At 40.8% G+C, this 13,395-nt stretch overlaps 2 protein-coding genes across 3 annotated transcripts in view; one reads left to right on the top strand and one right to left on the bottom strand.

The window, feature by feature from the left end:
• Nucleotides 1–4,162, bottom strand: LOC311271221 (uncharacterized protein; the record flags this gene model as incomplete). 2 transcript variants are annotated; one of them, XM_084376811.1, is made up of 5 exons in its annotated part: nucleotides 4,067–4,162; nucleotides 3,443–3,548; nucleotides 2,023–2,764; nucleotides 810–1,028; nucleotides 1–205 (listed from the first exon to the last, which is right to left on the bottom strand). In XM_084376811.1, the coding sequence occupies exons 2-5, from the start codon at nucleotides 3,540–3,542 to the stop codon at nucleotides 1–3; spliced, it is 1,266 nt and encodes a 421-aa protein (XP_084232937.1). In that variant the 5' UTR covers nucleotides 3,543–3,548; nucleotides 4,067–4,162. The 2 variants fall into 2 exon arrangements, with proteins under 2 accessions (XP_084232937.1, XP_084232938.1); XM_084376812.1 differs by lacking the exon at nucleotides 810–1,028 and having other exon boundaries at nucleotides 4,067–4,150.
• LOC311271337 (uncharacterized protein) overlaps nucleotides 1–13,395 on the top strand; it is a gene marked incomplete at its 3' end in the record, with an annotated part of 304,448 nt that overhangs the window by 53,922 nt on the left and 237,131 nt on the right. The window contains exon 14 of the mRNA XM_084376952.1: nucleotides 11,520–11,693. Coding sequence (XP_084233078.1) covers nucleotides 11,520–11,693 — 174 coding nt within the window. The remainder of the gene's footprint in view (nucleotides 1–11,519; nucleotides 11,694–13,395) is intronic.

The raw sequence follows: 13,395 nt of genomic DNA, 5'->3' as shown, positions 1-13,395 counted from the left end.
TTATATATCAGCCATGTTCTTCAATCTAATGTAGTTATCCACACAGGACTCCCAGGTCGATGGCTGCATCAGACCACTCTGTCTCTGTAGGTCCTCAAAGTGTGCCTGCAGATGGGCATCTCCACATGGACTGTAGGTTGACTCAGCCATAAACTCACCCAGTTCCTCCTGTGAGACTGGGAACCCACAGTCAGTTCCACCAAACCTGGGAGTAAAATATGCTTGTCAGTTCAAAATGACATTTACTTTTGATTTCACTGGTACACTAATTCTGGGCACATGGGCAGCAACTGTACACAGATCAGCCACAACCGCAAAACCAGCTGCCTAATAGGTGGTTTTAACTTTCAATAATTTGTGCCACGGTAGCTCCTCTGTGGGATCGTACTAGCCTTCACTCCCAACACATATCAGTGAGCCTTGGGTGCGCATGACGCTGTCACCCGTTTTACCAAATTGCTGACAAAGTGAATACTGGCTATAATTATGTTGTGCTGAAGTTAAGTTCATCCTGTGTAACGCGCTCGTGAGAAGTGTTGGTATCAAAATGTTATGTTGTATGTGAATTTAACTGGAAAATTTGTAATTTGTGACTGAAGTTTGGAAAAAGTAATTTTTTGTCACACTGAAAATTTGTAGAAATTGAGTGATGGATGACAAGATGAATAAAAGACAGGATTTTGATTGTCAGGGAAAAATGTTTTGACTGAAAGCTACTCAACAGGCAACAGTATTTAATTTTTAGACAGTAACGAAGTAAATTTGATAAATAAAATATAAAAATATTTGATACTCTAATTGATTAAAACCTGTGAGGCAGGTAGTACATGACATCTGGCTTGCCAGATGGACAACGAGACTGTTTAACAGGTCTGATGGTATGCGTGTTCCACTTTTCCTTGCATTCATCAAGGTGCCTCTGTAGCACATCCATGAACACAAACCGCACTAGGCATGTGTGCTCATGATTGCCATTGAAGAGGTGTCTCTCCCTCAGATCATTCATCAGGTCCATCCAGAACTGAGACCTGAAACAAACTCAAATTAGAGCTGTAGTTTGTATTAGATAAAGCATTTCCATGTTATAGTAGGGTCATAATCATGCCAAAATCAGGAAACGGCTTTATTTTTGCTTTTGGTAAAAGGTTATCTCACAATCTAAGTACGTTTGGATGTCTAGAAATTAATCTCTTGACATAGCAAAGCACTGAAAATGTATTTTATGCATTACAAACACAATGTTTACCATATTGTGGTACATACAACTTTGCGTGTTCATTTATAATTCTAATTCATTTTTTGGTGGCATTGTCGGCCGATTCTACTTCAACATGATTGCTAGGTGTCTCAAACCCCTTTTAGAGGTCCCTGATGAAGTGTTAGAGGTCCTGGAGATGGGTTTAGAGGTCTCAAAGGAAGTTTTAGAGATCCTGGAGAAAGTTTAGAGGTCTATCTTACAGTAATCATGGGCACAAGACATTAGTCTCTCCTAAAACTTCCTCCAGGATCTTTAAAACCTCCACTAGGACCCCTAAAACTTCCACTAGGACCCTAAATATCTTATATATAGATTAAACTACCTAACAGCATATAAAGTACTTAAAATAGGCTCAAACTTAAACATTTATAGCATTAAAATGCAATGTGCAGAAATGTGTGGAGTAATATTAATCCAAAAACATCCTATAAAATAGTAAACCACTGACAGGGAGCATTTTACTGCACAATGAGTACTTTTATTTTTGATACTTAAGGTACGCTTTGTTGACAATACTTACATACTTTAAGGTTTTGAATGCAGGAATTTTACTTTGAGTATTTTCAGTATGTAATTAGTACTGAAGTAAAAGATCTGATACCTCATCCACCACTGAGAAATATAAATAATTTACCAAATTTTACATTTTGTTTTTGTTGTGCCTCTGATGCAGAGTCCAGTCACAAGTAGTAATCAGAATAACTGAAATTTCCTGACCATTTTAATCAGCACTAGGATGTAAAAATAAATGTTGAGGACCACACCTCTGTTTTCGGAAATACGACCACCAGCTTTCAATTCGTTGGTTTGCTGTTGACGGTCCATACATATGACTGGCAGCCCCAGCAAAGCCATCAGTGTGTGATGATCTTAAGGCACAATGGATTGCCACCATTGTGCCATTTTCAGTGCCACAGTCCGTGCGAAGCCGCATTGGAATGATCCCACATTCTGAGAGACAATGCAGATAGTTTTGGGCAATGACTCCAGGGTCATTGTTGCTTGCTCCACACACCAACCACAGCACTTTGCGAGAGTAACCATCTATACAGCCACTAATGGCCAAGCCATACGGTTTTAGTTTGTCATAACCGTCAACATGCCAGACATGGTTTGGTCCATGGGAGCTGTAAACTCTTTTCACAAATCTCCTTCTTGCACGAAGTTGAACTCCTGCTGGATCAAGCTCTCTCAACAACGCCATGACATCATCCCTTCTCACTGTCAGAGAGTACTTCTGGCACAATGTCTGCCACATCATACGGTAGCCATAATGCTGGCCTGGTCCCTTCAGCTCTTCTTGGATGGCAGCACGTACAGCAGCAAGAGGAGAGTAATTTTTTTGCCTGGACAATGACAAACTGTTCAGTTTAGTCTTTAAAGAGCAAATGCTCATTTTAACATTGTGAGTCGTCGCCAGGAAGTCCAGAATTTCATCATTGCTGTAGCCATCATGAAAGTACTTTCTGATCAGATCCTCTTCTGTGGGGCTGTCCGATGCTGACCCTAACAAACATAAAGGGAGAAAAAGATAAAGAAACATTTTCACCAAGGACAGGCTGCAGCACATCATCCGGTCTGCAGCGATCCAGTCTATATAATGGTTGGGTCCCAAAACTAAGGCCTATAATATATCTGTTCAAATCCTATGTTTTCATATGTTTTTGGAACTTGCTATTCTTTAATTTTTACACTCAAAAGCTATTGTTTATTGGGAAGAAGCCATGTATGGACATTAATATTAACAGGCCCTATATACAAGATTTAGGGAAAAAAGTTGAAATTTTCTGATATTGAGGGTATGATACACATTTTCTGTACCCATATGTGTACATAATTTTTTCCTTCAAATGCAATCTTTTATTAATTTTGTGCCAATATATGAGATCTCTACCACTAATGGTAGTAGGAACATGAATATTTACATGGATATAGTTTATAATGTATAGTCATTTAGTGTACAAAGTGCCACTGTCCTTCCATGTTCCCTTCATAGTTAATTCCACAGCAGTGGAACTCAAACATTAGCCCTGTCGTATTTTACATTAAAAAAATGTCAAGAAAAGGAGGCCTCCATACTGAAAATACTGTATGTGGTAACTAATTAGTATTCCAAACAGTGTGGTGTGTCAAACCTTTATAATCTGCAAACAAACACATATGCATACAATCAAGACTACTTACTGTTGTCTTGATCTTGTGCCAAGAACTGTACATTTTTGCCACATGAGCCACAGAATACTAGGACCATCCCCAGATCTTGGCCACAGAAAGGGCAAAACATGGCAGCCTGGAAAGATAGACATTGATATGGTGAATCCATTTAGTGAACTCAATCCAAAATTACAGATCTAGTGATCATCACTAAATAAAGAGATGTTATATCAAAAGGAATAGGATATTTTGTCTGTTTATTTTCTGCTATTCTTCTGTAAATGGATGTGTACTCCCCGTTTTGTTTTACTCCATTACTTGTTTCTCTAGCATGTCTAATGTTCTTCAACTCTCCTCATCACCTTCCCATGTTGTTTTAATGTCCTTTCTCTGACTCCTCTCATGTAATTTTAACCTCTCTCCACCTTCCTCTTAATCATTTTCCCCCTCGCTGATCAATTAAGTGTCTCAGTGGTGTTGCTTATTTCAGCTAGCTAAGCTAAGCTAAGCTAGCTAAACTAAGCTAAGCTAAAAACAAACAAACAGAAAACGTACAATCAGCTAGCGTTAGGCCTACGTAAATCTGTTAATCTTTTTGAACTGTTATTGTTATATTATTGTAAAAGATTACAACCAAATGTTTAAACCACGTACCTTTTTATGTCGCCTCTGTAAAAGTTTTGCTCACTCTCGTCAGGTACAATACAGACTGGTCTATACAGTAATAGGTCCAGGTCGCGAGGTCGGGACCCCCTAGCGGCCTGGCGCTTTTCCGTTGTGTGGACACTTCCGTTGTGTGGACACTTCCGTTGTGTTGACTCAATATGCCGCATTTCTCTATTGCATGTGTTTTGGGGGTTTGTGTCGTTTTGGTTTTGCATCTTTTCTGTATTTGCAGCATTTTGTTATCGCATTTGTTTTGTGTGTTTGTGCGTCTTTGGTTCTGCATCGTTTCTTTGTTTGCAGCATTTTTCCGTTGCAGCATTTTGTTGTTGCATGTGTTTTGTGTGTCTTTGGGTCTGCATCTTGTGTATTTGCAGCGTTTGGCCGTTGCTGCGCGTTTGTCCTTGTCGGCCACCGTAGATAAGATTCACAAGTACAGAATTTGTTTTCTCACAGACAAATGAAATGTACCAAGGACAGCAGTTTACTTCAGGTCAGATGAAAACTTGGCATATATAACACACCGTCCTGGCATATGGGATGGGTGCCATTGTGTTGGTCTGGGTTCCATTGCTGATCCCTCATTGGTGACAGAGATTCACGCTGCACATCACTGTCTTGGAGCTTAGCACGCTATTGATGGAGGAGGGTGCCGTTTCCCCCCTCGCTCATTATGTTGTTTTCTTCTGACAGTATGCCAATACTGTCACCCTCTACTTCTCTTTCTGGTGCAAGCTCCGATCAAACTGTCCTGGCTGTGCTGATAACATAATAAGCAATAATCTGTTACTACACTGCCCATTCATCCCCTAATATGCTACGAGGAACATTTTTCGTGTTGAAAGCTCATGAACCACAAGTCCCCGACATTTTGTTTCTGTACTGTGAAAACGGAGGATAAAAAACCTGTTTTCACAGTCAGACACAATCAGAACAGAAAGATCTTCATTGACTGATTTCATGTGCTTAAACACACTAAATAACCACACGGTCTTCCTTTTCACTGAATAAACAAATCGTCCATTTCAGGAAAATATACGTATAGTACATTCTCGAAAATTTTAAATCTTATTTTTTAGATTATATCCTTTGTTGTCTTGTTTTACATTCCACTTCCTGTCTTTGTCTTTGTCCCGCTGTTTTTCCTGCTCACCTGTGTTTCATGAGTTAGTCAGTCCCTGTGTTTTTAAGTCTTTGCTTTTCACTCTTTGTTGGTTCATCTGTGTTCCTGTGACTCTTCCTCAGTCCGGTATTTGCTGCTCTTGTGTCCTTTGTGGATTTCATTGTTCTTAGTTTTTTGGTTTACTCTTGAGTCTTTCTTGGACCCTCTTTCGCCTGGTTTTCTTCTCGGTCCTTCTGTTGCCGGTCTTTTTGTCGCCTTCTTTTGTTTGCATTGTCATTTGTTTGGATTCAAGCTTTGTTAATAAATCTCATCTACTGTTTTTTCACCTAGGGCCTCTGTGTTTTGTGTTTGGGTCCTTTTCGATAAGATTGAATTGGACTGAACCCAGTAAACAGTTTCACTTTAGTTCTCGTCCCTACAAGTCATCCAGAAGAGTTCATTTATACATAAATACATGTCCAACTCACATTACATCTCATCAATTAGAGTTTGAATGTGATCAAACTGCTGCTCCTCCATTACAGATTTCTGACCTGAGATGATCTTTATGCCATTACATGTTAGCTAGCACCATCTGGTGGACAGGTAGTGTGACTACACATGAGATCAGTGACGTGTCTGACACTGACTGGGTGTAGATGACAGACAAACAAGGAAATAAAAACTCTTCTGATAGACTGGGTTGTGCCACTGGTTGGACTGGTTCTGACGTCACTCTGATGTTTATTTAGACTTTGACTCTGAAGTTATGAGGGTGTGCTGTGTACTTATTGTAAGTCGCTTTGGACAAAAGTATCTGCTAAATGCCCTAAATGTAAATGTAAATGGTGTGACGGCGTCCTCAGATCAGATGCACACAGACACCAGGACTGACTAGGAGGAAATGAGCAGCTTCTTCTCTCCCAGTGTTTCCTCCACACATGAAGCTGGAAAGTGTCTGTAAGTTGACCTGAGGTGAGTTCAGCAGGTGAGAATCCTACCAGACAAATCTGGACATGTTTGATCATCTCCATCACTTTGATCACATTGTGCTGTATCACTGTTTCACTGCACAGCAGAAATGTTTCTGCATGATGATTTATTTATTTGTTTATATGTTTGTTTGTTTGTTTGTATCCATTTTAGTCCAAGGCTAGTCCCCAAAGAGTCCATGTTTAAATCATATAAAATGCTGAACTCAGGGATGTATTAATGAAAGGGTAAACTAGACACTTGCCCAGTTCATAGTTAATTTGTATTGAAATGAAGATTTTTTGATCGGAAACTTTTCTTTTTTGATAAGTGTGCTCATGTAACTGTTGCTGCATAGAATCAAGTTTATACATAGTAATTCACAGTATTTCCTTGTCATGAACCATTTTTACGTTTTATTTTACGGTTCACAGCATCTTACAGTAATATTCCCAACCATTACCCGTCATGCATTGCGAAAGCATAATTATAGTAGTTTACTGTGATGATTTACTGTAACTGACGACAATATTTAACATTTAGATTTAGATTTTTATTAAGATTTAACATTGACATTATATTTTTACAAGAGAAATAAATATCAAAAAGTTCACAATATTGCTGGTCAAAAGTAACATTAAAAAACATGTTTTTAAACGTGGTTTGTTGCTAAATGTGGTAAAAAGTTGCTGTTTATTTTAGCATGCGCAACTTTACAATTGGAGCCCCATAGAGCACCTTTGAAATACACTTGTTTTTCCAAACTGGCTCTTTGAACCCAACCCTGAAAACCATCTTGGTAATTGTTGGAACATGTCAAGACTAACCTATACCAACACCATTAACTATGTTGATGACAAAATCATATTTCATGGAGAAAATGTTTTCTGGTTTTCCTCCTGATGACCTCCAGCTGCTCTGCCTTGGTATCGCCTGCTTGTGGCTCAGATCTGGCAAATGGGAGTGGACTACCCAAGTGCCATCATTGCACGTGGTATGTGGGCCAGATGAATGTGTCCAGTGTGGGCCAGATCTGAGCCGCAACAACTTTGCAATCTGGGAGACCCCGAGCGAGAAATACTGGTAGGGAACAGTGCCTGAATGGGCACTGGAACCGTAGAAAGACAGAAAGAGAGACTGAGCATTTTGGACTGGCTTTGAGTTGTTTGTAAGCGCTTCATGCAATATAATTATATAAGACAGATTCTGAGCTGGACTTGTTGATGTTGACTACTTAGTAATATTAATTGGCCTGATAATGTCTTGTGATGTTGCACTTGCACTTGCTGTGTTGGAATAGTTGTCAACTCATTTCTGATGATATGTAGTGTAATGTTGACAAATCCACTTATACAGCTGTACATATTTATGACAGTATGCCCCGGACTTTGGAGCAAGACCATTAAATTAGCAAAATATAAGAACAAAAAATCACCCAAAATAAGTTCTCTGTTCACCACTCTGCAAGACTGTTGATTTCCTCCTGATAAGAACTCTCATTGTTTGTAATGCGGCCGACGATGGTGGTCATCTGCATACTTCATAACAGAGTTCTCTTGATGTTTCGGAGTGCAGTCATGTGTGTACAGTGTGAACAGGTGGGGGCTGAGCACTCAGCCCTGGGGGTCTCCGTTGTTGAGCACTAATGAAGAGGAGGTGTGACTGCCAATCTGAACTCTCTGGGGTCTGCTTGTGAGGAAGTCCAGGATCCACTTGCAGTGTTGTAACCACGCCGAGCATGTTAAGTTTTCTGTTTAGCTTCATTGGGGAGATTGTACTGAATGCTGAGCTGAAGTCAAAAAAATGTCAGTAACCCATGTCTCTCCTCTCGCTCTAATGTAGTAAAACAGAAAATACATTTTATTTTACTCTACTTTTATCTGCTGGGGATCCAGTATCTCAAAGCACTTTATCAGTATGGGGGTGAGAGCCACAGGGTGGTAGTCATTTAGACTAGACACTGCAGACTTTTTAGGAACAGGTGGCTGGCTCGAAGCAGGTGGGAACAGTTTCCTATGAGAGTGCGGTGTTAAAAATGTAAGTATTACATCAGCTAGCTAGGGTCATTGCCGGTTGTTTTTTTGGAGCAAATATTTTGGTCTATTTTATTTAGCTAAATTAAAAGTGTGTCTTCTTGAAAAATTCACTCAATAGTTAATTAACCTGTAAGTGCCAAAATAGTAAAGGAAAAGGAAAAAAGAAATACAAGCAGACTGCTTGGTTGCAAGGCTCTGTGTGCAAGTTACCGGAGCAAGTTGACGGGCAGTGCAGTTCTGCCACTCACACTGAAGAATTGGGAAGAAAATTGAACCTACACACCAGTTCAAAAACTGTTACAAAAATGCGAGATGTTCATATTTTGTGTATATATTTTTCAGTAACAAATCTGCTTCATCCCTGCACGCTGAGGAGCGCACAGATGACTTCTTCTGGTGAGAGAAAATAACGCTGTAGCATACCTCAGCAAATAGATCGGCAATCGCCAAATGATGGGCTGACGGTGGCTGGTTGGAAGATTTCAACATATCGCCCAACCCTACAGCTAGCTCATTGGCCCATCTTTTTAGTTTAAAGACAGGGATGTTATCAAGACCAGAAGCTTCATTCATAAGCACTCTCAGCAAGATTTTTCACATACACTCTTTTCAGAGATCAAATCAAGCAAAACATGTGTTCAGCTCATCCACTGAGGCGGCCTCCCGCTGATGGGGTGCTTCTGTGTTTGTGGCCTGTGATATTTTGAAAATGTTAAAATATATCTTCAAACCATCTTTCTTTTGTATCTTGGCAGGGGGGGGTAGATGGCGACACCTAAACAGGCCCTCTTGGGAACTTTGGAGGATTTGGGAGAGGATGACTTCAAAAAATTCAAATGGCTCCTGCAGCAGGAGGGAGTGCTGGAAGGCTGCGCAGCAATCAGAAAGAGTCGACTGGAGAATGCAGACAGGATGGACACAGTGGATCAGATGGTGCAGACCTACTGTATAAACACCATCAAAGTGACCAGAACTGTTTTGGGGCAGATTAATCAGAATGATCTGCGGGAGAAATTATTAAACACCATCTCAGAACCAACAGGTTGGTATCAAAAAAAGGATATGAAAAATTAAGATGTATGCAGCATATAACAGACTGGTAAATTAACTTGGATTACAGTGATAATTGATACATTAGAAAATAAGATATTGATTTTGCCTTCCGTGTTGGAGGGATTTGGGTATCTCAAAGACCCTGAAAGGTCCCAGTAAGGTAACCAAAGGGAAATTAGTCCCAGGGTCAGAGCAAGAATGATGACAGTACCTTGAACAGCCTTGAAAGCAAGCAACCTCACTGAGATTACATCAAATATAGTTTGTATGTTGCAGAAAGATACAAACCGAATCTTGATAAACGATGAATTAAAACTCTGGGAATGTTTTTAATGAATCACATTTACTTTGGCAGTCTTCTCAGTTGTGTCATCTCGTTTTTATCAGAGATTCTTGCTGAGTGCCAGCGAAAACTCAAAACCAATCTGAAGAAGAGGTTTCACTGTGTGTTTGAGAAAATCACAAAAGCAGGAAGTTCGAAACCTCTCCATGAGATCTACACTGAGATCTATATCATGAAGGAAGAAACAGGAGAGGTCAACATGGAACATGAGGTCAGAAAGATTGAAACTGCAACCTGGAAACCAGCAACACTGGAAACAACAATCAGATGTGAGGACATCTTTAAAGCCTCACCTGGAAGAGATGAACCAATCAGAACAGTGATGACAAAGGGAGTGGCTGGCATTGGGAAAACAGTCTTAACACAGAAGGTCACTCTGGACTGGGCTGAAGACAAAGCCAACCAGGACATACAGTTCACATTTCCATTCACTTTCAGAGAGCTGAATGTGCTGAAAGAGAAAAAGTTCAGCTTGGTGGAGCTTGTTCATCACTTCTTCACTGAAACCAAAGAAGCAGGAATCTGCAGGTTTGAAAACTTCCAGGTTGTGTTCATCTTTGACGGTCTGGACGAGTGTCGACTTCCTCTGGACTTCCACAACACTGAGATCCTGACTGATGTTACAGAGTCCACCTCAGTGGATGTGCTGCTGACAAACCTCATCAGGGGGAAACTGCTTCCCTCTGCTCGCCTCTGGATAACCACACGACCTGCAGCAGCCAATCAGATCCCTCGTGAGTGTGTTGACATGGTGACAGAGGTCAGAGGGTTCACTGACCCACAGAAGGAGGAGTACTTCAGGAAGAGATTCAGAGATGAGGAGCAGGCCAGCAGAATCATCTCCCACATCAAGACATCACGAAGCCTCCACATCATGTGCCACATCCCAGTCTTCTGCTGGATCACTGCTACAGTTCTGGAGAATGTGTTGAAGACCAGAAAGAGAGGAGAGCTGCCCAAGACCCTGACTGAGATGTACATCCACTTCCTGGTGGTTCTATACAAACTGAAAAACGTCAAGTATCATGGAGGAGCTGAGAGAGATCCACACTGGACTTCAGAGAGCAGGAAGATGATTGAGTCTCTGGGAAAACTGGCTTTTGAGCAGCTGCAGAAAGGAAACCTGATCTTCTATGAATCAGACCTGACAGAGTGTGGCATCGATATCAGCGCAGCCTCAGTGTACTCAGGAGTGTTCACAGAGATCTTTAAAGAGGAGAGTGGACTGTACCAGGACAAGGTGTTCTGCTTCATCCATCTGAGTGTTCAGGAGTTTCTGGCTGCTCTTCATGTCCATCTGACATTCATCAACTCTGGAGTCAATCTGCTGGCAGAAGCAACATGGTGGTCTAAACTTTTTAGAAGTAAACCTAAACCTACAAATCTCTACCAGAGTGCTGTGGACAAGGCCTTACAGAGTCCAAATGGACACCTGGACTTGTTTCTCCGCTTCCTCCTGGGTCTTTCACTGGAGACCAATCAGAATCTTCTAAGAGGTCTGCTGACAGGGACAGGAAGTAGTTCAGAGACCAATCAGAAAACAGTCCAGTACATCAAGAAGAAGATCAGTGAGAATCAGTCTCCAGAGAGAGGCATCAATCTGTTCCACTGTCTGAATGAACTGAATGATGGTTCTCTAGTGGAGGAGATCCAACAGTACCTGAGATCAGGAAGTCTCTCCACAGATAAACTGTCTCCTGCTCAGTGGTCAGCTCTGGGCTTCATCTTACTATCATCAAAGGAAGATCTGAACGTGTTTGACCTGAAGAAATACTATGCTTCAGAGGAGGCTCTTCTGAGGCTACTGCCAGTGGTCAAAGCCTCCAACAAAGCTCTGTAGGTGGAATGGTATGAGATCAATCAACTATATTTAAAATAGGCATCATTCATTTGACAAAAAATGTTGTTTTCTTGTCTTCATTTCCAACTCTTCTTCAGGCTGAGTGGCTGTAACCTATCAAAGAGAAGCTGTGAAGCTCTGTCCTCAGTCCTCAGCTCCCAGTCCTCTAGTCTGAGAGAGCTGGACCTGAGTAACAACAACCTGCAGGATTCAGGAGTGAAGCTGCTGTCATCAGGACTGAAGAGTCCACACTGTGAACTGGAAACTCTCAGGTCAGAATCCAAGAGTTTGTTGCACAGATAACTATTTAAAGATTGTTTTACACTTAAAATGTACACATGGACATTTCTGTTTGCACAACTTTATATGAGCTATTTAACCAACATTTTTCAATAACACTTTCTGCTGCTGGGAATTCCTTCTCTTTGTGAACATTTCTGTATCTCCCTTAAGTTGTTATTCAGCACTTAGTGCTAAGCATTTTTTAATTCCCGCTGCCAGTTGATGGAAACTTGAGAAAAATAAAATCACCTAGTAACTGAACTCAAATGTTTAAAACATTTGCCTGAATTTTTATATCTAATTCCAGTCTGTCAGGTTGTCTGGTCACAGAGGTGGGATGTCCTGCTCTCGCCACAGCTCTGAGGTCCAACCCCTCCCATCTGAGAGAGCTGGACCTGAGTAATAACAACCTGCAGGATTCAGGAGTGAAGCTGCTTTCTGTTGGACTTGAGAGTCCACATTGTGAACTGGAAATTCTCAGGTCAGACTTGAAGCTTTTGTCGCCCAGATAACTATTTAAAGATTTCTTCACACACAGCGATTAAAAATGGCTGTTACACATAGATGTTCCTGCTTACATGACTTTATACAAGTTGTTTACAAATTTTGACGACTAATTCCAGACTGTCAGGCTGTCTGATCACAGAGGAAGGCTGTGCTGCTCTGGCCTCAGCTCTGAGCTCCAACCCCTCCCATCTGAGAGAGCTGGACTTGTGCTACAATCATCCAGGAGACTCAGGAGTGGAGCGGCTCTCTGCTGGACTGGAGAATCCACACTGGAGACTGGAAACTCTTAGGTACAAGAGCTCAAACACTGTCTCTCTGTTACACTGACAAACAGCTTATTAAACGTTCCTGTTTTTATAATAAAAAAGAACATGCTGGTCTGACTGTGTGTGTTCCTCCAGGACGGACCACTGTGGAGAACAGAGACTGAAACCTGGTCTGAGGAAATGTAAGTAGTGGAGCAGAGTGGGTTTTTTGGGGGGGCTTCACACATGGTTCATGAACACACCACACATTACTTTTAAATATCACTAAAAAGATCCATAAAGGAGCTATGGCACATGGTTCATCACCAGAGCACAGCTCTGTGAGATACTTACACAAATTCTCACCACAGCAACATGCACTAATGTTGGGAAGGGCAAACCTCATTATCCTTCTACAGATAATATAAGCTGAATCCGTCTATTTTGATTATATACATTTTTTGGTTTAGCCACTTAGACCAAACATAAACAAAATGAAGAAACGGGAAGTAAAAGTTCAAATGTTCCTGATGAAGTGGGAATGAAGCCCATTATTCATCCTCAGGTGTATGCCTTTTCACCAATTGCAGGATCAAGTTGTAAAGTGTAGAGGAGAAAGGTAAAGTTTGGGTCAGACAAAGGATTTAGATAAAGGAGGAAGTAAGAGTGGATTCAGTTTGATTCATGAGAACAGTACAGCAGACAATCAAGTCTAGTTTTTACAAAGTCCACAGTTGCAGGATTTACTCATTAAAACCCCACAGACAAGAGGCGACTCAGCAAACATTGTAAATATTCATAATATTTATAGTTCATGCAATACAGTCTTTTAGTATGTTTAAATAAACTTAATGAGAATTAAAAACATATTCATAAATTAAAAACCCAACAGTTGTATTAGCTGATAACCTGCTGCTGTGTTGTGTCTTTTTCTCTCCAT

This window comes from Pagrus pagrus, assembly GCF_965226575.1.
Source record: "Pagrus pagrus genome assembly, chromosome: 16".
Lineage (NCBI taxonomy): Eukaryota > Metazoa > Chordata > Actinopteri > Spariformes > Sparidae > Pagrus > Pagrus pagrus.
This window is presented reverse-complemented; position numbering and strand designations above follow the sequence as displayed.